Source organism: Octopus bimaculoides, chromosome 22, assembly GCF_046866305.1.
Source record: "Octopus bimaculoides isolate indiv1 chromosome 22, ASM4686630v1, whole genome shotgun sequence".
In the NCBI taxonomy this organism is placed as follows: domain Eukaryota; kingdom Metazoa; phylum Mollusca; class Cephalopoda; order Octopoda; family Octopodidae; genus Octopus; species Octopus bimaculoides.
The window spans coordinates 362026-388424 of NC_142949.1; the positions used below are offsets into that span (position 1 = coordinate 362026).

The window sequence follows — 26399 nt, forward strand, 5'->3', positions numbered from 1 at the left end:
GGATTTTATCCACCGCTGTAATGATATCGCCAAGTCACCTCCCCACATTGGCCAAAACCTAAAAGCCCCCCCCCCCCGCCTAAAAACCATATAACATTAATAATAATAATGATTTGATTTTATAGTTTAAGACCCTGGCTAAATTTCTAAAGGTAAATCAGAGAGCATAGTTAATTGGATCAGGTGAAAGTGTGAGATAGGAGGAGGATTGGTAAATTATTGAAGCTTATATAATTCTCAAAAATGAAAAGCAAAGTGAACACTAGTGAGACTTGAAACCAAGAACAGAAAATAGCCGAATGGTATTTAGGCCAGGCCTTTACAGATTCTGTACCCTGGTAATATTAATGTTTCTAACACAGGCCCAAAGCCTGAAATTTTACAGGGAGGGGAATAATCAATACCATCCCTAATATTTGACTGGTGCTTTGTTTTATTTACACCAGAAGGATAAAAAGAAAGTTGATCTTGGTGGGGATTTGAACCCAGGATGTAAAGAGCTGGAACATGCCACATGGTATTTTGTTTGATGTGCGAACAATTTTGCCAATCTGATGCTTGTAGGCCATAAATTTTGAGGTTTAGCTAAAAACTGTTTCCATCCCATAAAGTACATTATTTTAATGATACAAGGTTATGTAACTAAATACCACAAGGCATTTCATCCATGGTGCAAACCTCTTCTGTTGACTTACTGCTCTATATAAAAATAGTAAGAATAATAATGATTTGGAACAGAGGTTGACAGCCACCCATTTTAGGTCACTAGGGGGTTTATGATTAATTGCAACAACCCCGGTATTGAACTCAGTTACTGTATGACATCTACATCTCAGAATGATGAAAGGATTGAGAACAAGAAGAGATATGATGATGATGATGATGATGACAATAGTTTCTTATATTGACACAAAAGCCACACGTTTTAAGGAAAGGGGCAGTCAATTAAGTCAACTCAGTAGGTACTTATATTATCCACCCAAGAAAAAAATAAAAGCAAAAATGATCCTGGTGGGATTTGAACTCAGACTGTAAAGAGATGTAACCAAATACTACAAGGCATTTTGTTCACCGCTCTACTAATTCTGTCACTCCATTGATCTTTCTAACAACAACAACAATAATCCTTTCTAATATTGGTACAAAGCCTGAAATATTGGAAGCTGGTTGATTCCATCAACCCCCAATGCTCAACTGGTACTTATTTTATCAACCCCAAAAGAATAAAAGGCAAAGCTGACTTTGATAGAATTTAAACTCACAGCATAAAGAGCTGGATAAAATGCCGCTAAACATTGAGTCTGGTTTGGTAATGATTCTGCCAGCTTACCGTTTTTTTATACTAGTCTCTAATATTAATAATTGCTTCTAATACATGCATAAGGCCTGGTATTTGTGGGGAGGTGAGAGTTGGTTAAATCAACCCCCATTACTTAATTACTTAACAGATACTCTATTTTATTGACCCTGGAAGAATAAAAAGGCTAAGTTGACCTTGACAGAATTGAAACTCAGAAAGTAAAGAGCCGTAACTAAGTATCACAAGACATTTTTTCCGGTACTCTAACAATTCTGCCAATAATAATGACTAATGACTGTCATTTACTTGTAAAGCAACGAAGTATAATGTTAATATCGTTTTCTAGGTTTTGATTTTAACAGATAATGAATTCAAAACCGATAAAAATTAGTTGAGTCCCATCACATTTTGGTTAGTTTTATAGAAAAAAGAGAGAGAATATATAATGGATTTGTTCGTTTAATTTTCAATTTCTCACATTGAAATTTGTGAGAAAATTAGTGATTTGGTGGGAGGAGAAATGAAAAAAAAAAAAAAAATGAAATCAAAGCAAACTCAATAACACACTCACACACACACACAGACACACATGCTCATACACACACATACACAAACTCAAAAGGACAAATATGTTATTGAAGTGATTCAAAAATGCAGCTAAAAAAATAATTTTGCATGATTTTTTTTTGCTTGTTTTTCTTTTTAATTTTACTTTTAAGATTTGATATGTTTAACTCCAAAATCAAAGCAAAATTCTTAGGTGGTAAGAATAATAATAATAATAATAATAACAACAACATTAAAAAAACAGTAAATTTTACAAAAATGGAAATAAAATAAAATGGTAATAAAAATTAAATGGAAAAGTAAAAACAAGAAAATTTTTTTCAATAAAAGGGAAGGAATAGGCAAAAGCCAAAAAATGAAATGGGACAAGGAATTCACATCCTGAGTTTTATAAATGAAAAAAATTCTCTTCTTTTTAGTAACCATTTTACAAAGTGTTGTTCAGTTGGGCTGTTGTTGTTGGTAGTAGTAGTAGTAGTGGAGGAGGAGGATATGTTTCATACTTTTGGTATTTTGTAATTTTAGCTTTTGGGTTTTCAAACAGAGAATAAGTGAGTTCTAATTCTGCAGATACCAAGTTCACACAGACACCCCCACCCACTGCTCTGTTCTCTTCACCCACAACCAATTCTTTCTTTTGATTCTGTACAGATAGTAAAGACATTGTCTTCTATACATAATATTATTTTACATAAATACCGTTTTTATAAATGACTGCAGTCAAAAAGACTAAAAGATAAAAGGATAAAAGGATAAAAGGATAAAAGAAAAAATATATATATATAAATGAGTAACAAAGATTTTACAGGTGTCGATTCATTACAGTCGTTTCAAGTGACTCCTTTAATTGATTAATGAAAACATTAAATCACTGCAAAGAAACCATTTTCATCAGATGACTGCATAGACTTCAAACACAAAGATTGGTTGGTCCTTTGTGTTTGAAGTCTATGCAGCCATTGCAATGAAAATGGTTTCTTTGCAGTGATTTAATGTTTTCGTTAATCAATTAAAGGAATCACTTGAAACGACCGTGATGAATCGACACCTGTAAAATCTTTGTTACTCATTTTATTCACCTACCCTGGACTCTGCACTTCAGAAATAGAGAAAGACTTTTTATATAAAGTACATGTCTGAACAACCACGAGCGGATCTCTTCCCTAAGTTGGGTTGTGTTATCTGCAAACACAGCAAGAACATTAAGTGCAAACACTTCTGCACAGAGTTTGATGTTCACCTGATATTGTTTGGGTGTGCGAATTAGATCAACCTAACAAGGTGCCTCAATTTAAGTACCTAATTCAACTGAACAGGATTGTGGGATTGGCCCTGCTTCAAGCTAGTTGGCTCTTCCTCAGCCCTGCGTGCCTGCGCAATGGAGTGATAGCTAAGATCCACTTCTACCAGTCATATATTGTAAACAAAGTGACCATCAGTCACTGATTTGCAAAGTAGCAAGTTATAAAATCTCAAGAAGAGATAGAGTAGTAACGTATACTAAACAGTAGAGTGAGTCGCCACATTAAAGTGGCAGGTGAATGTTACTACTAGTTTAACCCCAGGTGGATTCTTTGCCAGCTGGTTTTCGATGCAACGTTCTGCATCATTCAACAAAATTTGGTCAGAATCATTAATTGGTGGCAGGGGTAAAGGTAATAAATTAAACAACAATAACAACAAAAAAAAAAGGCAACCCAAAAGCTACAAAGAATTTGTTTTACATTTTACAAATATTTTCTCTCCATATGTATGTGTGTGTCTGTGTGTGCATGCATGCGTGCACACACACACACACACACAGACACAATTTTATTGGAGTTGAAAAACTTTACAAACTGTTATTTGTGTTTCACATAACCATGATAAAACAGAAGTGAACTTTTAAAACAACACATTGTATTGTTCTGAAAGTTTCCTTCTCTCTGACAATCAGTAACGTGAAACATGGAGTAACAATTTCTGAAGTTTTCCAGTTTCATTTAAACTCTATACTTCGTTATTCAAGTGCTCTTTTCTCCATCTTGCTTTGTACATACATGCTGATACAAGTATCTATCTATCTATCTATCTACATATACATATATATATATATATATATACTTAAATAAAATAGACACATACACATGTGGGCTACCTTCACACTGCTCTTTCAAGCCTGATATTTCCATAGTTTTATGAAAAGTTTTAAAAGAAGTTTTACCTTTAAAACTCCAGCTTCTACTAAAGTGGATAATTCTTTGCTATTATTAGTAAGTTAATGCCCTTTGAGTGTCAGTGGTTTTAATCATGGTGAAATTGGAGAAAAAAAAACAAAAACATTGTTTTTTTCTTTAAAATCAAGGGAAGACAAATGTGTAATATGAGTGTGGTGGAACATAAAGGAGGATGAGATAGATGACATGAGAAAAAACCCAAAAAAACTAAGTTAGAAGGAGAGTAAAAAGAGGAGGAAAGATAGAAAAAGTGAATTATAGATGGCTTTGCATGCATCTATGTGGTTTTGTCCAGTAAATGTAGATTCCCTCAGTTCTGTACTAGATGCTTTACAAAGGGCTTGCATTTGCTAAACACCAGATCAGAGATGTTCAAGAGATGCAAGCACTTTGAACAGCTACTTTTATGTAACTGAGATAAACCACCTTTACATGACTAAAATCATATTTGCCCAATTTCCTTTTCCAACCTCCTTCTTATTCCTGTAATTTACCTTTTGTAATATCTATCTATCTTCCCTTTCCTCCACTCTTTTTACATTCCCCACATAATATGAATTGATGAATTAAACTCATTTAACTCATTGAAGTTACACATTTGTATTTCCTCAATTAAACAAAACCTTTTTTTCAATTTCTTCAAGATTAAAACAATTGACAGTCAAAGAATGACCCGTTACTATTGAAGAGTTATCCAATTTAACAGCCGCAGAAGTTTTAAAGGAAAATACTTCGCAATTCTTTTCCTAATTATCATAAAAATGGGGACACAAGATTCAAAGGAGCTGAGAGACTGAAACTTAAAGTAACTCACTTGTTATGTTTATTTGATTTGCTTTATGAATAGAAAGTCTCAGCATCAAGGCTAGGCTTTTTAAAAAATGATTTATCAAGCATGATACAATACGAGATGAGATGAGATGCCTTTGTGTTTATGTGAGTGTGTGGATAGGGCTTTGTTTTAATTCCGATCCAGCTGACATTTACAAGTAGAAAAGAAAGATTAACTAAGTTAAACTATTTAATCATTATTATCATTAATTATTAATGAGCATTAAATATTTCCAGCTTAATTGTTAACCAACAGAATAAAATAAAATTTGGGGGTTTATATTTTTCAAATTCATGCCAATACTATAGCGTTAATGGTGTATTTGGATAGCTATCTATTTAGCAAGATAGCTAAGTAGATACATAGCCAGATAGTCGAATAACTAGATTTACAAGTGGATCATTAGGACTAAAGGAAATTGGAAATGGTTTACTTCAGCAAATAGAGAAGTGAAAAAAGTTATGAAGTGGAATGAATTAGCCTGCTGTTCTAAAGAAGTTTACAGTTATGGGAAGGACTTAGTTTTCTTTCATCTTCCTTTAATGACAATCTTTTCCTGAAGGAATCATCTTCTTTGTATCTAAATCATTAAGTCTACGGTATGAAGTGTATATATATATGTATATATATATAGAGAGAGAGGGGGGGGGGGTTTAGCTAACTAGATAGTATGATTCTAAAATAGGTAAGTAGGAAGTTAGCTAGCTAGGAAGCTATTTAGATAGTTGTCAGCTTGATAGATAAGTAGGTAAATAGATATTGATAGCTAGTTAGAGAGGTAGGTAGGTGATAGGTAGGTAGGTAGGTAGGTAACTAGCTAGCTGGCTAGCTACTTAAAGATAGACAGATAAATAGATAGATGCATATATATCATCACCATCATATATATATATATATATATATATATATATATATATATATATATATATATATATATATATAAATATAGACAAGTAGAAATCAGCATGCTAGGTAGCTAGCAAGATTAATATGATAAGTAAATTAGCTATTCAGATATATGGGTAATCAACTCTATAGGTTAGTAGGTGGATAGTTTGATATAGATAAATGCAGATAGAAAGGTAAATAGATAGGTAAGTAGTTTCCTATCTAGCTGAGAAGCTAAAAAGATAGATAGTTAGCTACCAACTTAGTCAAATATACAGAGGGTTAATTAGCTATAGAACTAGCTAGATAGGTACAGGAAAGTAGAGATGAAATATGGATAGATTAACAGAAGGACAGATTATAGTTAGAAAACTTGTGAAAGAGAGAAAATAAAATGTAGAAGCGAACTGCATAAAATAATGTGTAGTTGTGATATGTTTAGTTTGTTAAAGCAACTGAGGATTGTGGGTCGTTATGAGATCAGAATACTGGAGAAAGAAAGTGAACTTATAAGAAGAGGAAAAAAGAAAAGAAGACATCTGTATTTGACTGTACCAGCAACAGCAGCTTAAAAATAGGGAGTAAGAGCAGGCGTCCTAATATTTAGGCATTTGTTTTCTTTCAAAATTCGCTCTTTGTAATGGACCTCATCAATTTTTTGTAATTTTTCTAAATTTTTGTTAAACATTTTCTTTATTTCCACATCTGTATCACTCACGTTTGGAACTTCACTGATTCCAAAGTTACTGAAGAGAAAAAACAAACTCTAACGTACAACCCCAGTAAAAAACAAACTGTTTGGTCTTGACAGTTTGGTTCTCGTCATTATTGGTTTGAAATGTAAAGTTGTCAAGTCAGTTGCCTTGTCATCACTGAAATTCATCGTCTGAGCTCAAAAGTGTAGTTTTTTCATTGAATTTCATCTTGTTTGGAGTGGCTCCGGTCGGTGGCAGCGGCCTGGAAGTTGGGATGGCCCCATTCGGATAAGGAGTCTGCTGTTGATATGGATACTGCTGATCATAGGGCCAGCTGGGCTCAGTGCCCTCTTCTTCGTGTGGGATCTTCATCCCTTGTTGAGTATACTGCTGATACTGTGGGTGGAAGTTGTGTATTGCATCCTGCATAATGTCGCGTGGATTCATCGTCTCCTTCAGGCTGCTCGAAATGCTCTGTAGCGACACCGTGCGACCATGAGTTGATGAGGGGCCAGAACTGTAGATCATGTGTGGGAATGCAAAGCGCAGTGCAATGGCGGCGAATACCATCTCAATGCAGATGAGAAAGTTCTGCCAGCCAGCTGACACTGTGCCGACGCCCGCTTTAAGGATACCGTCTTCAGAGAAGATCGGACTGATCAAATCAGCCTTTTCAAAAACAGCAAGAACCACTCCTGAATATGAAGAACGGGTAAAAGAGAAAGTGAATAATTAATCATAGTTGCTTTGTTTTGTTTTTTTCCTGATAAATGAAGATCGTACTGTTTCATTAGTCCTAGACTTATTAATCTTAGGTTATTATCAAATGCACTAAAAATTCCAAACACATGGAGGTGATGCTATAACATGGTTTTAGCTGTAATGGCTGAAACAAAATCAGAAACTAAGAGAAACAAAGGTAAATAATTGTGAGATAAAAAAGTTGATGTAGATTATGGCTGTGAAGTTAAAAGCACTGCTTCATAATCAGAAGCGGCAGCCTTGAGTTTCTCAATTGTTTCAATCGATTTTGCCATTGGATTTAGTGTCTTCTATTCACTGCATGTTGCACACTGTACACAGGTAACCACTGCTAGGTTGCCATCTTCTTTCATTGCAATGGAGACCCACACAGAGTTTGACCTCCCATCACAGCACCTTGGACAAGTGACATAATCCAATCTGTCCATCATCTCGGATTTTAGAGTTTTTAGAAGAGAACTCATCTTTGTAAGCATTCAGATCATGTCTCTAGTTTGAGGGTAATCCAGTATCGTTATTTACACTGTCTCCTTCTGTGGTGACCTAAAAGCCATAGTGTCTTTCTCCCTCCACCTCCCTAGTTTCAAAGATTCTGGTTTTAGACACTACCCTTCCTCCTTTGACTAAGCCATTAACGAAAAAGAAAAGAAAAAATGATTTTCACCAAATCATCATCGTCATAAATCATAATTATTATTGAAATGAAAAATGAAACAACAATACACAAAATACAAAAATAAATGAAATATTCTTAAGTGAGATAAAATTTACAGTTAACCCTTCTTATATCTTCCCAAGACCATCTCCGATTCCATCATTCAAGAAAACTGCTTTGAAGGGTTTCAAACTTAAACTAACCCATTATAATTTTATGTGAGAACCTTTGTTTAACAAGGTTCATAACGTCAGGTAAATAACAATGTAAAACCAGTTATTTTATTATTTGTTTTTCTAATTCTCTCAAAATTCTATTTTCTAAATTGAATGAAACACAAGGATGGCGTATTTCAGTAGAACGATGAGAGTGGAAAGATTAGAGAGATAAATTGTTGAAAGTCTGATAAAAATAGTGGCTGGAAACAAAAGAGGTGAAGAGCCAAATGGTAACTTACCTTGCCAGAAAGACAGAAAGATTACTGATTTAACAGTAAAGAATTTCAAGACAGGTTCAAATGGACTCAATAGTTCTTTGGTAGCAAAGTAAAACAGGAACAAGCCGTAAAGTGCCAATGTTATTGAAATATTATAAATGATTGTAATATACAAGTAACCACTAGCTGGTCTGGAAGAGTGAAAAACACAAACAATTAGATTGAAAATTTGAGACAGATCTCATGTTATTATAAAAAGAGCAAAACATATGATTGGAAATTGTGTTACGGTTAAGAAGTTTACTTTACAATTGTGCAACACTGGGTGGTTTGATCTCCTGGCATAGAACAGAACCCTGGGCAAGCATCTTTTTCTATACAGCCTCAGGTTGACTAAAGCCTTCTGAGTGAAATTGAGTAGACAAAAGCTGAGGAAGAGTTTCACAGGAAATTCTTGATACAGTCATGATAATTGAAGGAAGATTTCCTTAAAATTATTAATTATATAAAAAATTATTTGTGTCAGTCTGTTTTAAAAGATTCTTTTTTACATAATTCATAATTTTTAGTCAATTAAGATCTTTATATATATATATATATATAGGTTCCACAAGGTAAAAGAAGATGTGGTCGACCAAAGGAAACCTGGTAGAGAGCAATAACAAAAGATCTTAAAAGCAGAAGGGTTAACAATGGAACAAACTGTCAAGGCACTCTCATCATGAGAAAGTGGAATGGGACAAAGAAAGAGTACTCTGCATAAAATATCTGCCAAAGGGACGCACCAGCAATGCAGAATAATAGATGTCTCTGTTGGACAAACTGCATGAAGCTTTGAAGCAGAAACGCTGTGGAAAGCTGAGCTGTGGTATCCTGTTTCTGTAGGACAATGCACCAGAACACATGAAGCACTATGGAAAATAGTAGACTTTGGGCTTTGGATTGGTAGACCGCCCATTTCACTCTCCTAACTTAGCCCCTTCCGATTTTCACCTCTTTCCACAACTGAAGAAACATCTCAAGGGAACAAAATTTCACTCCGATTTGGAGTGATTAAATTTGAGTTTGTAAGGAGCGAGTGAAAATGTTAATTACAATTACAAGTAAATTAAAGTCTTTCACCAACACGTTAGAACTGTGGATAAGGGAAGTTAAGAACTCGCAGCTTGATTACTTCCCAGGCATAGGGGCTTTTCCAAACAAATTGAAAATTTTGTCAGGAGTGCAGAAAACAGTAGAAAACCTTTCTGTATCATTTTCTAAGTATTTTCCATCACTTGATTACTAAATGTATGAGTGGGTCATTAATCCTTTTGCAAGATACGACAGTACACACCTGCCATTAACATTAATAGAAGAAAATTTAAGAGACTTGAAAAACAATCCTGTGCACAAAGCCTCATTTTCTGTGCCAGAATTGTCAGAATTTCGGATTTTGCTTTAGAGCCAATATCCTTGATTAGCTGCTACAGTCATTAAATCTCTGTTGCCCTTTGGATCATTGTATCTTTGCGAATTAGCTTTCTCTGCGCTTATGGAAACAAAGTCGGAAAAACAGGAATGATTACAGATGGTAGATGAGGAGTTACATATTTGCTTATCTAATTTAGAGCCGCGTTTTGACAAAATTCTTTCTCAAAATCAATTGTATCCTTCTCATTAAAAACATTATTATTGTATTATATTACATATATGTTCATAAAACAATGTCATTTTATTGTTGCTATAATAAGAATTTATTTATTTTTATTCATACTAATAAAGTATATTCAATTTTGTTGTGATTTTTATTTGGTGTGCCACAAAATAAATTCTCTTCACCCAGTGTATTGGAAGGTAAAAAAAAGTTTGGCAGACACAGATACAAACAGAAAAACAAACAGACAGATACTGAGAAAAATAAAAAGACAACTTACGAAAAGTTACCGTCCTTGTAGAGTCCAAAAGACTGTAGAATCAAAGTAATAACAGCCATAACAGGTTTGATGATACAAAACTGTAAAGTAGCCTGGAACAGAACAACAATAAAATAAACATTTTATACACAGATAATGAACTCTAAAATGAGAGAAGTGAAATTGTTATATGTTCATGTACTGAATTCACGATCGGGGATGATCAAGAGATTAAGCAACACTAATAATAACAGCCACTAATGCAGTCACTCAGTCTGCTCGATATAGTAGTTAAATGTCCCTCAATCACACCCTACTGTCTGAAATAAAGAATAGATATATTAGATATATATGTAGTTGTAGATGTTTCTGATCCTATATCTTTGCTAGATTTTGAGTGAACTGACGCTTCCCAGTGCTGCTGCTCCTCACCACCACCACCGCTGCTGCCACCACCACCGCTCCTCCCTACCTTTGGGGAAATGATAGATGACTCCTTGCTTTCCTCCCTTCCTCCATTCGCCTTCCTCCTCGTCATCTCCCTCATCATCGTTGCTATCTCTCATATATTACATCTAAGCTACTTTACAAGTTAACAGATGAGCAGACTGTCGAATCTATCTTCCTTTCAACAAATCTATTGATTTATAACCATCCTCTCACAATGAAGTAAATAAAATCTATTTAGACTAGTTTCAGATGTATTTCTACTGTTTATCAGTTGATGCATTCTAATTATATAATTATAGAAGCTGCTCTGTCTCTCTCTCTCTCTCTCTTCTCTTGAACAACAATAAAAGACCTCTTCTATAACTCAGAGAAATGGTGTGTTGCTATTCTTAGAGTGCCAATGCCATCACTTATTACTGTAACATTCGAAGATCATACTGCAGATTGTAATATCTTTGTTTTATTGTAATATACAGAGGGGAGCAAAGAAAAGATATTGTTTTTATTTACTTAATCATAATATATTTATAAAGGCAGTGAGCTAGCAGAATTGTAAGCATGCTGAGTAAAATGCCTGGCAGCATTTCATAGGTCTTTAAACTGTTCGCACACAGGCATCATACACTCTGAGTGAGAGGCCCTTTGTTACCAGCAGGGGTAGGAGCTCTCTGAACTTTTCCTAGGCTATTCTTATTCTAGCAGCTACACTCTTAGAGCATCCATCCCCGCTACTGACTCAGTCACCTAGGTAACGGAAGCTACTGACTACTTCTAGTTTTCACCCCTGGCATGTTATGGAATCTATTTTCTGTACATTTTTGGTGTTTATTGTACCTGTGCACCTTCCACACACAAAAACTATCTTCCCTGTTAACCTTCCTCTAATATTGTTGCACCTCTTATGTGTCCATAGCTTACACTGGCTACATCTTATAGAGTTTCTACCTACGACTTCTCTACAGATCGAGCAGGGCCTTCTACCTGAAGGCATTTGTGATCTGTCTGCCTTCCTACTTATTAAGACTTTGGTTTTTGCAAGTTTAACTCTAAGGCCCTTTGATTCTAGACCTTAAATCCAGACCTTGAATCCAGACCTGAATTTCTTCTCTAGTTCTGGTAGTGATAACCTTTCTATATTGGATTTTGGGTGGTGTATTCTAAATGAAGTCATCATTTTTCTTGTTTTCCTGTTTAGCTTTGCTAATTCTTTTAGTATCCAGTTAGGAATATTATAAATCATAACTGGGGCCGCTGAAGTATTAATGTCTATTGCTTTATGTTTAGCATTTAGCTGTATTTTTAAGTATTAAGCTAATTTGTATATAATATTCATTGTTTACATTTTCTTTAATTTGTGCATGTTGTACTCTAGCTAGTTTATTGATTCTTAAGTATTTGTATGCCTGGGTTTGATCTAGTTTTTCTTTCAGTTTCTTTATCAAGTATTATATGGCTGTTCTTACTTAGTCCCCTCTTCAAGGTTCCATTGGCACATTTTTCAAAGCTGAATCTCATATTGGTTTCTTTGGTAAATCTATGCACTATCTGAAGTAGTGTTTCCAGTTATCATTTGCTGTATACAACTAGAGATCATCTATATACAAGAGATGGTTGATTGTTTTATGATAGCAGTTATATCCACATCCAGTCCCATTTAATATGTTGGTTAATGGCATCAATGCCAGATAGCAAATGAGTTTAATGTATGATTCTTTATCTAAGATGACAGGCTGTGATTCAAGGGAAATATAACTGCTACATCCAGCAGTCATGTACAGGTTACTTGTTGACTTGTCAAGAGAAGAGTAAAATTTATTTAGGATTTCAGTTTTAGAAACCCCTTAGGGTGGTGGTATCAGAGATAGAAGTAGTGGTAGTAGCAGTGATGATGATGGTAGTAGAAGTAGTAGCAGTGTTTATGACAGTGATAGTGATGATTGCAGTAGTGGTAGAGGTGGTATAGGGTTGGTGGCCACGGTATGAGTGTTGATGGTGGCTGTGATGATGGTTATGGTGTAATATCTTCTGCATAACTGAAGTGAAAAAAGAAAAAAAGACTTACTTGCTTACAAAAGCGCAGAAAACCTATAGTGTACTGTCGACCAGCCAGGCAGCAGGTACACCACATCCAGCTTGACCTGAAACAGAAAAACAACTCATTTCAAATGCGTGGAAGAGTAAACTGGTCTTTGAAAGCCTGTGTCTACACTGATGGTTCAAATTCCTCCCCAAATGGGAGATCAACTAAGAAATCGAAAGGACTTTATGCATAGTTCAAACTTACTGGTGGTATTGTGCATACATACACTAATTTATCTATATAGAACATAAACATATGCAAAGATTAATAGACATACACACATAAACTTAACAAGAGAGAAAAATAAGTAGCAAAAGCAAACAGCACAGGCTGTGATTAATCTACTCTCACACACACACACACACACACACACACACACACACACACACACACACACACACACACACACACACACACACACACACATGAAAATTTGCACACAAAGACATACGGAACTCATGAGGCAACGAGGCAGCTTCTCCAGTGTTGCTGAGCCTGTTATAAATAGAAACCACATCTCCCTCAAATCATAGAATTCCTGAGGCAATGGGGTAACTTCTAGGACAAAATAGTCCTCGGTATACAAAAAGTGAGATTCTCATTGCTGGAACCTTGACCGGTCAGCAGAAAGATCTCTGACCTGAATCGAAACAACAACCATGACGAACACACACACATACACACCATACCTATTCCTGTTGTATTTGTAATTTTGTATGTATGTATGTATCTTTCTATCTATCTATCTATCTATCCACACACACACTTTCTCTCTCTCTCTCTCTCTCTGAACATAAACATGAATAAGTAACAAGGAAGTATGAAACAACTTTAATGAGAAAGATTAAACTCAAACACAGTCAAAACAATTCCCCAACACAACATGTAGGAAAACTATTCTCTACTCCCACACACATATTCCCTCACCTGAAAAAGAGAAAAATCATTCCTTTAATTGCCTACCATCACAGTCCACTGACCATTTATAAAAGTTTTATTTAGGTGTCCCCCCCGCCACTCTCTCTTTCCCCAACTTATACTTTCTTCTTTCCACTCCATCCGCCATGAGTAAAATCAATACAAAACACAAATACATCTCTAACCTGGCCACCACCATAGAAAGGATAGGAGAAGGAGTGTCTATTAATTGATATCTCATGTAACGTAGCTGAGACATAAATGATTGACTGCTTAATAGTGTGGTGGTGGTGATGATCATGGTATGGGAGGGAGAATTAGCAAAGAGGGTGATAGTGGTTGTGATGAAAGCAAGGAGGTGACAGTGGGTGTGGTGTTAGTATTAGTGGTAATAGTAGTTATGGTTGAGGTGATAGTGGCATTTATTGCCGTTGGTAAGAATAGTACTACTGGCTGTGGTGGATGACAGTAATACTAGTTGTGGTGGTGGTGGTGGTGGTGGTAGCACATGTAGAGTGGTGCAGGTAGGAATGTTAGTAATGGTGGTGGCAGAGGGGAAACAACAAATTGCTTTAATCAGTGATGATAGCAACAGAGATGCAGGAAAAGATTTTTCCCATAGAAACAAGGTGAATTTAAAAGCAGGTGATTGAACTGAAATCGTACAATAGAGTGAAAAGTTACCTGATATTGAACTCAACCACACCTTACACACCCTGCTTCAGTCAGTATTAGATCATAAAAACATTACGAGATCAGTCAGTTTGGACACACTGACTAAATTTCCCTAAACAAAGCCTTAATCCATAAACAGACATATTAAATGATACTCACTGGATTGGTTTTCCTCGGATTTCAGACATAATAGAGCTCTCACCACCAAGGTACTCATAACAGAGGCTCAGGAAATTGTAAATGACAAAAGCTGGAAATTAGTAAAAAAAAGAGAGAAAACTTATAATAATAATAATAATAATAATAATGATAATAATGATAATAATAATAATGATAATAATGATAATGCTTTCTACTAAAGGCAGAAGGCCTGAAATTTGTGGTGAGGGGCACTAGTCGATAACATCAAGCCCAGTGTTTCATGGGTACTGAATTCATCAACCCCAAAAGAGAATGAAAGGCAAAATCAGCCTCAGCTGAATTTGAACCCAGGTTGTAAAGACAGCCAAATGGTTACTAAGCATTTTTTCGATTCTAACGATTCTGCCAGCTCGCTGCCTTAATAATAATAATAATAATAATAATAATAATAATAATAACAGTAATAATAACAATAGACAAATACATCACAAAAACACCAGGACTTACAAGTATATATAACATAGAGAAAATACAAGGAATGTGAAGACAAGCAGTTTCCAATACTCTGTCCAGAGCTAAGTATGGGACGTACAGGGTTCAGAAATGGAAATGTTCAAATGAAGAACACAGTGTCTTTAAAGTTTCTGATGTTGCAATTCTGGCATTGAAGACAAAGAGAACACCAACACACTGTGGATGAAAAACTGTGAGAAATAGGGATATAGTGTTGCATTGTGGAGTGTAGGTATATCAAGGTAAACCACACCAGTCAGCCTCCATCCCTGTTACTCTTGTCCAATCAGCCCATTTAAGAGATTCTTAGTGGATTTGTTCAGAGTATTGTGGAGGAAATTTTTTTCTTTGTGATTCATTTAAGCAAGGAAAGAGAGAGAGAGAGAGAGAGAGAGAGAGAGAGAGAGAGAGAGAGAGAGAGAGAGAGAAAGAGAAAGAGAGAGCAGTTGGGGGGGGGGGGGGTGAGATGTTTAATGTCAGACAGAGCAAGTGGCAAAAATATCAGTGTTAAGTCAGATGGAAAGATGGAAATGTTGTACAGCAGAAGTGGTTTTATTGAATTGAGTGATTAGCTTATATAGTATTGGGATGAGGTTTGAGAAGGATATGGTAAATGAAGCTGAGAGAGAGAGAGAAAAGTGGAGTGAGTGAAAGAGAGATACAGTGAATTAGAAAGGGAGGAGGAGGAGTGAGTATGAGGAGAAAAGAAAATGACCTTGAAAAGAGTGAATAGAATTAGAAAAAGATAAAAAATGGATAGAGAGGAGTAAAGTGAGTAAAGGAAAGAGAGAGATGAAAGAGGGGGAAATAGATAAAAAGAGTCAGGAGAAGTGGAGAAAGAAGAGAAGTGGAGGAAAGCAAGAGAGACAAAAGGAGTGCAACAGGGAAAAATGTCTAAAAGTGAAAGAGAAGGAGAGACGAAAAGAGAGAGGTGCAATAATATTAGTGAATGGTTAATATCTAAATATTCCAGCAATACAAAGGAGACAAATCCAGAAAAGATTTAGTCATTTTGTCCAACTGATCACAGCAAAGCAGACTTCACAATAACTTGCAAAGTTGATGTAGAAAATTAGTTAGGAAAATAAATGATTGGCTGCTATTTCTTGCAGGTTGAGTGACATTGGATAATGAGATAAAACTGTAGTAGGATCTACTGCTGTTTAGAGACGGTATGTGTATATAGCTGGAACCACTGAACCAGTAATCATATCAAAAGCATTTTCAGATATGACCATCCCAATTGGTAACTTAGATTACATTCCTTAGTGTATCTTTCCTTTTTTTTTTTTAAAAAAAGAAGAGAATGTGTGAGAGAAAAGCTGATATTTGTGACAGGATATTCTGAAGAGAAACATAGAGACACCTATTATGGTACTTGAACCTTGCTGCACGACAACAGAAGTTCCAGAATGCTACAAATACATAGAAGACGAGATGGTACAACTTGGTGAATTTAATGCCAGAGTCAGAAAAGATCACAGGCTCTAGGCTGGAACGATCAAAAAATAAGGAATTGGTAAATGTGCTAAGCATGATATGGTGATTACCAACACCTTATTTGATCAGAAAAACAAGTACAGAACTTCATAGTAACATCCATGCTGAAAACACTGGCACCTGATTGACTATGTCATTATATGATCCTGTGACTGAAGACTCAAGACGTGCTGAAGACCTGAGCCATCAGAGGTGCAAATGGATGTTGGACAGACCACAGACCCTCATCTCATCTCCTCCTCTATGAAAATGAAAGAGTTGATGAAAAAGGAAACACCAAAATCAGAATAGCAGCAAGAAATTCCAGCAATATCCCCAAGAACATCTACCCCAAAATTCACCACAGACTGTTGAAGAACACTGGAACAAGTTGAAAAACTCTATCATCACCACCAGCAAAGAAACACTTGGTTTCAAGACCAGGAAATATGAAGACTGCTTCAACAAAAATGAGAACAACATCAACAACTCATCGACAATAAAAGGAATGCCTCACTGATCTACAAAAGGATCAACAGTCTGGAAAAAGGAAGAAAAAGTCCTGAGAATGCAAAGCTGCCATTCAAAGAATCACTTGATACCTAAAAAAATTTAATGGTGGAGGGAAAAAAAAAGCTCATGGAATTCAACAGATACCAATGCTAGTAAGGTCATCTTTGATCCTTTGATGTGTGATTCCTCCCGAAAAGATGGTAAACCCATTAATCCCATCTTTAAATTTGATGTTGCTATCGGTGCCAGGTGGATTTGCTGAACCGACCTGTCAACTTTGACCAACATGTAATAAACAACATCCTAAAACAATCAATGGAACATTCCCTCAGCAAATCCTTGACTTTAAGTCAGAGAAGCCCTGAAAGGCTTAAAAAATAACAAAGCTGCAGGACCAGATGGAAAACCGGGTGAAGCCTTCAAATCAACTCCATCAGCCCCAGACCAAAATTTGGATAAATGAAGAAGATCCATCATCAAAGAGGGACTAATAACTTTTGAGACAAGTGGGAATGGTGAACAAGAAGAAAGGAGGAGATGCAGAAAGGACAGACAACACCCCAGAAAGGATCTTTCTATCTGGAACAACCTGTCCCACTTGTAGAAGAAACTTCCAAGTAAGAATTGTACTCATCAATCATCTCAGAATCCATCAATAACTATAAAAAACAAAACAAAAAAAAAGACCATCATCCTCAACCTTGAGGGATAGCCATGACAGGTATTCACACACACACAGGGTACATATATGCCACTTCAAAAGTGAAGATTGATTCCATTGTTACTCTTTGTGTGGACACGTCTCCACACAAGCCTGTATTTTAAGTTGAATTTACATATAGAAAAGCAAAACTTTAAATCAAGAAACACAGATCCCAAATAACAATAATAATAAAGAAACAAGGAAGGCAAACAAAAAGACGCTTCAATCAAAATGAATCACATAATTTAATAAACATGAAAGAAAAAAAAACTCACCTTCATAACAATACTTTATACTGTCTACGTAGACATAATAGCTGTCATTATTGAAGAACATAAGACTGAGGAAGGAGTCAAAGGAGTAGATAGGAACAATGAAGAGGATACGTACAATCCATAGTTGTTCATTGGGACAAGAATAGTAACGTAAGTGGAGATATATCTGAAATGAAAAAACAGAAAGACAAGTGATGAGACTGGGAGGGAGATGAAAGGGAATTTATTAACTGAATCCACAAACTGTGTTTCCAGTGGGCAAAGTGGTGCAGAGAACAAAAGAAGGAACAAAATCCCCTTTAGCAACAAATTCATTATTTCTTTAGACCAAACAACCATGCAATGCCTCCTCAACTTGTTCCTTTCCTGCTATATTGTACCACAACCTTGTTCTAATTGAAATCTAGAATATGTACATGCACCTTAAGCTTTCAGATCAAAGGAATATATATTTTCCAGTGTAGTATCCTGGTTGTAAGCTGACATCGACTGCCAAGTACAGTAGAAATCAACTTTGTGCACTGAGACACTGTTTGTCCATGCACACAATATTTGTCCCTAATGGCTGTCAATAATCAGCTTATGTATTGGTTGTAAAACAGCTGCAGTTTTTGGATAGATTTTCATATTTTAACACAGCCTTCAATGTAGAACATAAATTAACATGGAAATCAATATATTGATTCCAGACATAGGCACAAAGTCAGAGCTAGAGAGAAAAGAACAGGTATATCTAGTTGACTCCAGGAGTTAATGGCTACTTTATTTTAACAAGCTGGACGAAAAGTGAAATTGACCTTGATGAGGTTCAAATCCACAATATAAATGGATGCTACAAGATATCACTATGCATTTTGTTTGTTGCTCAACTGATTCTACCAAACCATCAGTAAATGAGATCAATACAGAACTAGTAACAAACTAAAGATTGTGCCAATACTGAATTGATCCAAAAAACATTGTAAGATATTAGAAGACCAGCCAAGGGATTAATAGTTCAGACTCTGTAACACTGCTCTCTTATACAAAATAAAGTTAATCAACCCATGAAACCTCAGTCATTTGATCAAGAAACAGCAGCTAAATCTCTCTCGAATTACACCATACAGTCTTAAAAGAAAAGGAAATATATTGAATAGTGTAGATTTAGATATAGAAAATGCTGGAATGATCATGTCTTGATCAAAGGTTTGCTAGATCAGTGTAGGCCTGGGGTCAGACAAGGACAACACTCAACAGACCAGTTCATTTATATATATTTATTCTCACATGGAGTGAAATGACAGTAGTATCTTAACGAGAGACTTACTTAAATAATTGTCAGAAGACGCGCATTTACACCTTGGATGTATGATAATGATATCACCAATGTATGTACTACAAGTGTAAAAATATGTCAAACCAACTGTAGTGATTTTAAATAAAGAACACCATTCATTCCATTTTCTATTATTTATTCATTCCATTTTCTATTATTTATCTCCAATCAGTTTTGCACTAATGGTTCAACAGGATGTTAGGTAACATCCTGATTATGTAACCCTGTGCTCTTCAGAGTTGGCAGTTATGGAACAAAAGATAGCAACTGCTCTCTACTGTTGGAGGTGAAAAGACATATCTGGTTTGTGGTTGCTATGAAAAAAGATGATAAAACAAACTGAGCAATGGTTAAGAGTTATGTCCCTTGGTACCAAAACTGGGCCCCTGAGGTGTTGCAAGGCAAGAAGAGCTGCCTGGAAGAGTGCATATGAGAAATGCATGTATGGATTAAGGGTTGGTATTCTTGTATGGTTGGGATGTGTGGAAGCAGATGTGTAGCGTTTCTCAGGGTGGGCGATGCCCAAAGGTTGCATAATTACCTGTGTGTTCGTTTGTGTATATTTTGATTATGTTTTGGCTAAATTCTTTGGAATATTTGTGTAAGGTTACAATATGAGGATATTGAATGGATGTCCACCCATGTTCAGGTATGTATGTGCCTGTAAGTATGTTTGTGTATGTTTTGGTTAAACTCTTTATCAGGTTCCCAGGTATTGGTAGGGAAAGAGCCAAAGTTAGGGAACTGGCAGTTATGGAGCACATGGGTATGATAAAATATACTTCCTTTCATGTGGGTAGGGACTAAAAATTTCACTTCTGCTGTGTAGACAGATGCCTGGCCGTTGAGAGTTCTTTAATATGGCTCTCTTCTCAGCTAGGCATAATCTGCACTTCCTGCTGCTATTGAAGTAAGTCTTGCATTTCTCTAATATCTTCCACTTTTTGTTGTATTCCATAATGCTTTCTTTTAGCAACCAAACAGGTTTGGCTAGTGTTGTGACCTTTCATCTCTCCAGGATGCTGAAAGAGGACTTATGGTTGTTGCATTTGGTTCTGAAGAAACACATTTGGTTTGAATCACTTGTACAAAACTCTTAACTTAACCCTTGCTTAATTCATTTCATCGTCTTTTTCTATAGCAACCACAAGTTGGATGTGTCTTCACCTCCAACAATAGAGAGCAGCTGCCATATTTGCTTCCATAACAGCCAATTCTGAAGAGCACAAGTATTCATAATTGGGTTGTTACCTAACATCATTTTGAACCCCTAATACAAAACCAATTGGCAAGATTGGCTATAATGGATATATATATATATATAATTATTCCTCATTCATTCATACATACACACACACATATAGTCATTATTTCTCTCTCTCTCACACACACACAAATAATGCTATGACAAAGTAAAATAAAAGGTGATAATGATATATATGTGTGTCTGTTTTAAATAGCTACTTTCAAAAGTTGGGACGGATTCTATTTACGCACATGATTTCAGATCAAGTAACTTGTCAAACAAGTTGGACTTGAATGAATGAATACACACAGGTATACATAAACACACGGACACACATACATACATATTATTATCATCATCATCATCTTAATTATGAACATCATACATATTAATATACATTTCATAATTTAACTTGTTTTGCAAGTGAATTGTTCTCAATTTATACCAACACAATTTCCTCATTCTAATCACAGTAGCCATTTAACAATGTGATTTTAAATTTCTTTCTCTCTCTCTCTCCCTCTGTCTTCCTCATTACACACACAGTTGTTGTTATCATTTTATGTCCTTTCTTTTCCGGTTTCCATGGTTTCAATGGATCTTAAAGCATCTCACATTCTTTCATGGTCCTAGTTATCTGGTCACATATCTTTTTTATCTTTTGTTTTTTACTTGTGAGTGGTTTGGTAGGTATATATATATATATATATATATATATATATATATATATATATATATATATCGTTCGTTTTTATGGTTCGTTTTTATGGTTCGTTTTTATGGTTCGTTTTTATGGTTCGTTTTTATTGTTCGTTTTTATCATTTGTTTTATATATACATATATAAATATATGACGGGCTTCTTTCAGTTTCCACCTACCAAATCCACTCACAAGGCCTTGGTCAGCCCAAAGCTATCGTAGAAGACACTTCCCCAAGGTGCCATGCAGTGGGACTGAACTTGGAACCATGTGGTTGGGAAGCAAGCTTCTTACCACACAGCCATGCTTGCACCTATGTTAAAAATGGGTTTTTCCATATGCATGAGACTTGAACTCACACGTCTATACATTTGCGATGATGATGTACTACCCTTTACACTTATGTTCCAACATTTCACAACTAACCCCCCCCTCCCCATCACCAATTTTTTCACAGGCTTGAACGGGTCCCTTATATCATCAAGCCTCCAACATTAGAAAGGTGGCTTCTGACAAGACTTTCCCCCTCAGTATCAATTCCTTTTGGTAGTTACTGCCCTCCTTAATGAATTACTTGGGATTAGGCTTCCAAGGTCCACACCTGTTTTGCTGGTTCCTATCTTTCTAGAATCACTTCTTATCTCCTTTAGTATGTAAATAACTGTATCAGAAAATTTATGTAAGACGATACCACTAAATTATAAATATTAACTTGATATTATAAACAGGTGTGACTGTGTGGTAAGAAGCTTGCTTCTTAACCACATGGTTCTGAGTTCAGTCCCACTGTATGGTACCTAGGGCAAGTGTCTTCAACTATAGCCTCGGGTTGACCAGAGCCATGTGAGTTGATTTCTGAGAGAGGGAGGAGAGAGAGAGGGGGAAGGAGAGAGAGAGGGGGGAGGGGGGGGGGGAGAGAGAGAGAGAGAGGAATCCATCAATGGACTTCATTTATTGGCTCTGACAGGGTAGTTGATGGTATTTGAACTCAGAGTACAGAGAACCAGAACAAATATCACAAAGCATTCTTTCCTCCACTCTAGCAACTACAATTTAAAATGATAACAATGATTATTATAACACAAGGACAGCCATAGATGTGTAGTTAGAAAAATTTGCATGAGGTTTTGAATTCAGTCTCACAGCATACTGTCTTGTACTATGGCCTGTGATTCACCAATTACTTATGGGGCGGGAATGCACATGCAAGCATGTGTGTGAATGTGCATGTGTTTGTTTCTGCATATCGTTGCAGTGATACTGATTGAGCATTGGTGATTTTTCGCTACTATCTCCCAAAATGTCCCACTTGATGGTTCAATGTGCAAAGTGGAATAAATTGCCTGACTTCAAAACAAGAAAGAACCAACATCAGAGAACGCCTTTGTTGTCTGAAGAAATTTCAGTTCACTGATGGGAAAAGCTGACATAAAAATGATGATGATGATGATGATGATGATGTTGATGATATAATTGAAAAGGGGCACACGTAAGGAAATGAAGGGGTTAGTTCGGCTTACCTGATAAACAGTAATTAAAATAGATGCAAAGGCAAACGTGCCTGCGATTCCTTGAGCAGCAGTTGTCTGGAGAAAGATTAATGGCTGTAACCGAGTGACGTTGTCAGTGGTGTTGCTTATAAGGGAATCGGGGGTGCTCATTCTTTCTGGGGTAACACTGGTTGTTGTTGCATTGAAGTTTGGTAGCACAGCTGGTACGGATGCTGCTGCAGCTACTGCTACTGCTGCTGCTATTGTTGTTGTTGCTGATGCTGCTGTTGTAGTCGTTGTTGTTGCTGCTGCTGCTGCTGCTGTTGTGGTGGAGGTTGTGGTGGTTGTCTTTGCTGCTGCTGCCACTGTGCTAACGAACATAGTAAGAGGGACACTAGAAATGTTTGAAGGTATTGCTTCGGGGAAGAGAGCAGTCGTGTTGTTTGTCATCTGCAAATGAAAATAAAAAGCAGGCATTTGATAGGATTTTAGTCACTACAGCAGACATCAGGATGGAAATAGAGACAGAAACATAGATTTAAAGGGTGCCAGCTATTACAAGGACCTATCTGAAATAATTAAAATAATTAAAATAATTAAAATATAAGACAGTTGCAAAAGAAAAAAGAAACACCCATTAAATATGGCTTAAATAAGCATTTTCCATGCAGAAGATGGTCCTTGACTAATTTTCCTGCAGTCATTCATTTAAATTCTCACATATTTACCTGCCAATGTTTATTCACTCCAACTCTTCAGTCATTCTAAAGTCTGGCAAGTATCAGTACACTATATTTGAGTGAAGAGGTCTGAGTGAAACATATCTGGAGTTGTCTCTATGGTTACCAAAGAGCAAACCAGAATTAACCATTTAGAGAATGTTTTTCTCTTTTCACTTCACTTCAGATGAAATTGAATTACTTCTTTACTGCTTGGTCAAGGAAAGAAGGGTAGTTCCCATGACCCTTTACTTTCCATGGCCCCAGAGACTTGGTGAGGAGAAAGAAGGGTATAATTCTCAAACAAAAGACATGACCCAGTGCTTGCAACAGAATGTAATAACATTAATCCTACAAAGCATTTTGCCCAACTCTAACCATTCCACCAACGTACCGTTCTGGACTGGTATTTTATTTCATTGACTCCAAAAGGACGAAGGGCAAAGGTCATCTCAGTAGCATTTCGACTCAGACTGCAGAGAGCTGGAATAAATACTGTAAAGCCTTTTGGCCAATATTGTAATGGTTCTGCCAATTAGCCACCTTTATTTCTTGGCTCATCAAATCCATTAGTATCAACTTTACTATTAATTAAAGTGGGCCTGGGTATTTCCCATCAGTCATAGATTTAACAGGATATTGTAAGAATTTTGTATAAGACAGACAAGAGAAATATGATCAATAAAGGGATTTGAACCTTGTATCTATCCCTTTGGATCTGAACATTGTATCTATCTCTTGTATCTAAGGTTGAAAGTGAAAACCCATTTTGCAATTGAATGTTCAGTTATTGTTGATGTTGTTGTTTAGCTCAAGGTCATCCTTGACTGAAGAGACCTATGACCAGAGCCATTCCAGTTGTGACCATCCCAGTTGTGACCATCCCAGTTTCTCTTTAGAATGGTAGGATGCAGTGAGGGAATTTGATTGTTACTTCTGCAGGCTGAATGATCACATACTGGTTCCCTTGTTGGTTTGTGAAGATAATAAAGTTCTAGCAAATGTGATGTAAGACTTAATGAAGTTATTGAACTTGCTGGATTAAGGTCAATAACGAAAGTGGATTGGCCAATATTAGTACACAACATCTCATAAATATCGGATAGGAAATAATGAAAATGTTCCTAAAAGTAATTCATATTTCTCTTCATCCTCTTCGCTTTTCTTAAGGCAGCGAACTTGCAGAATCATTAGCACACAGGACAAAATGCTTCACAGCATTTCTTCCAGATTTATGTTCTGAGTTCAAATTCTGCCAAGGCTGACCTTGCCTTTCATCTTTTGGGGGTTGATAAAAATAAGTATCAGTTGAACGCTGGGGTCAATGTAATCAATTAGATCCTACTTCAAAATATTCAGGCTTTGTACATGTAGTAGAAAGAATTATTTTCCATATTTCTTTTTTATTTTAGGCTTCACAGTTCTGATCATAAATAAATTATTCAATAAGTTATTCTACATCCAAATCTAATTAATTTTGTATTCAGTTTTAACAATAAAGACACCCCACCACCACCATTAAAGAAGAAAAGTTGAAAAATGAAATGTTCTCTAGAACAATATCAAATAATATCAGTGTGATATCTTGAGGATATCTTACACAAAAGTACAAAGTTGAGTCTTTGGTTGCCAAGTGTCCTCTTGATTTGAAATTCATTACAATTCTAAAGCTATGGTATCTTCTTTTTTATTTATGTGTATGTATCTTTGTGTCCGCATTTGTCCTCCGGTACCACGTGACAACTGATATTGGTGTGTTTACATCTTGTACTTAGCGGTTTGGCAAAAGAGATTAATAGAATAAGCAAGAGGCCTTAAAAAGGATAAGTACTGGGGTTGATTCGTTTTATTTATTAACCCTGAAAAGATAAAAGTGCAAAGTTGACGTCTGTAGAATTTAGACTCAGGCACAGGATGGATTGAATATTGCAAGACAGTCTTATTCCTTGCTCTAACAACTTTGCCTTGGCTGATCGATCGATAAAAATATGAATTTCTTTTCAATGGATACAAAACCTATTTCTGAATGGGAAATTGGTACACTTGCTTGAATTAATTATATTTATTGAAAATACTAATTAAAAGTTGATTTCTATTTTTTGTTGTGGATTATTTTTTCAGTGCATGTATGTACATCTAAATGAACTTATTGAATATTGCAAATGTTTCATTAAAGCTAATTAAATTTTCAGTTGGACTGTTTCTATAATTTGAGGGAAATTTCATTTATTTATGGATATAGTTATGGAAAGTTTTATATCTCAAATGGATTAATACTAAAATACTGATAACAGCTTTAACAGGATTATTATTCATCAATTGGACTGTTATAGTTGTTGTGTAGTTTGTAAAAAAAGATTTCACTAGGATTCTTTCTTTCTTTGAAACATTTTACCAAAGATTTTCCATCTAGTTTCTCTCTTCCATCCTTTTCAAAATATGAAATTATGCTTCCCTACTTCAACTCCCAACCCTTTTGAATGCATAATCAAATGCTTTAAAGGGCTGATATTTGACCAGTGTAGGAATAGCAATGGCTTAGGAATGGGTTGGATTGGTTAACAGCAATGGTGAGAACTGGCCATCTTTGTTATTGTGGAGGAGGGGACTATAATTCTTAGAACTGGCTGCCCTTTATATCATTCAACCACTTTACACAATATTCTATTGTGATACTGGCATTTGAGAAGTTGGCTATGGTAAAAATTAAAAAGTCCACATTGACCAGTTTTATTTATTTTTTTTATTTGTAGTTACTACTCTTTTAGATTAGTTACATGCATTCAGCTGGTGGAATCTACATCTCTACTGTTCATTGCATATCATTGATGGTTGCCATATGTTCCAGGAAAAAAGAATGCTCACATACATATATTGTTTACATATCTCATCTTATTACTACTTAGGCACCAAAAATACACAAAATCACACCA

At 35.8% G+C, this 26399-nt stretch overlaps 1 protein-coding gene across 2 annotated transcripts in view; it reads right to left on the reverse strand.

Moving 5' to 3' along the window:
* Positions 1 to 6477: 6477 nt before the first annotated feature.
* The window catches only part of LOC106880422 (transmembrane protein 184B), an 80366-nt gene continuing 60444 nt past the window's right edge, over positions 6478 to 26399 (reverse strand). For both annotated transcript variants that reach the window (XM_014930338.3, XM_014930337.3), the window contains 7 exons: positions 22778 to 23197; positions 17994 to 18159; positions 14529 to 14619; positions 12759 to 12834; positions 10268 to 10359; positions 8373 to 8542; positions 6478 to 7193 (listed from right to left, as the gene is read on the reverse strand). In XM_014930338.3, the coding sequence (XP_014785824.1) occupies positions 6673 to 7193; positions 8373 to 8542; positions 10268 to 10359; positions 12759 to 12834; positions 14529 to 14619; positions 17994 to 18159; positions 22778 to 23197 (1536 nt within the window). In that variant the 3' untranslated portion in view covers positions 6478 to 6672. The remainder of the gene's footprint in view (positions 7194 to 8372; positions 8543 to 10267; positions 10360 to 12758; positions 12835 to 14528; positions 14620 to 17993; positions 18160 to 22777; positions 23198 to 26399) is intronic.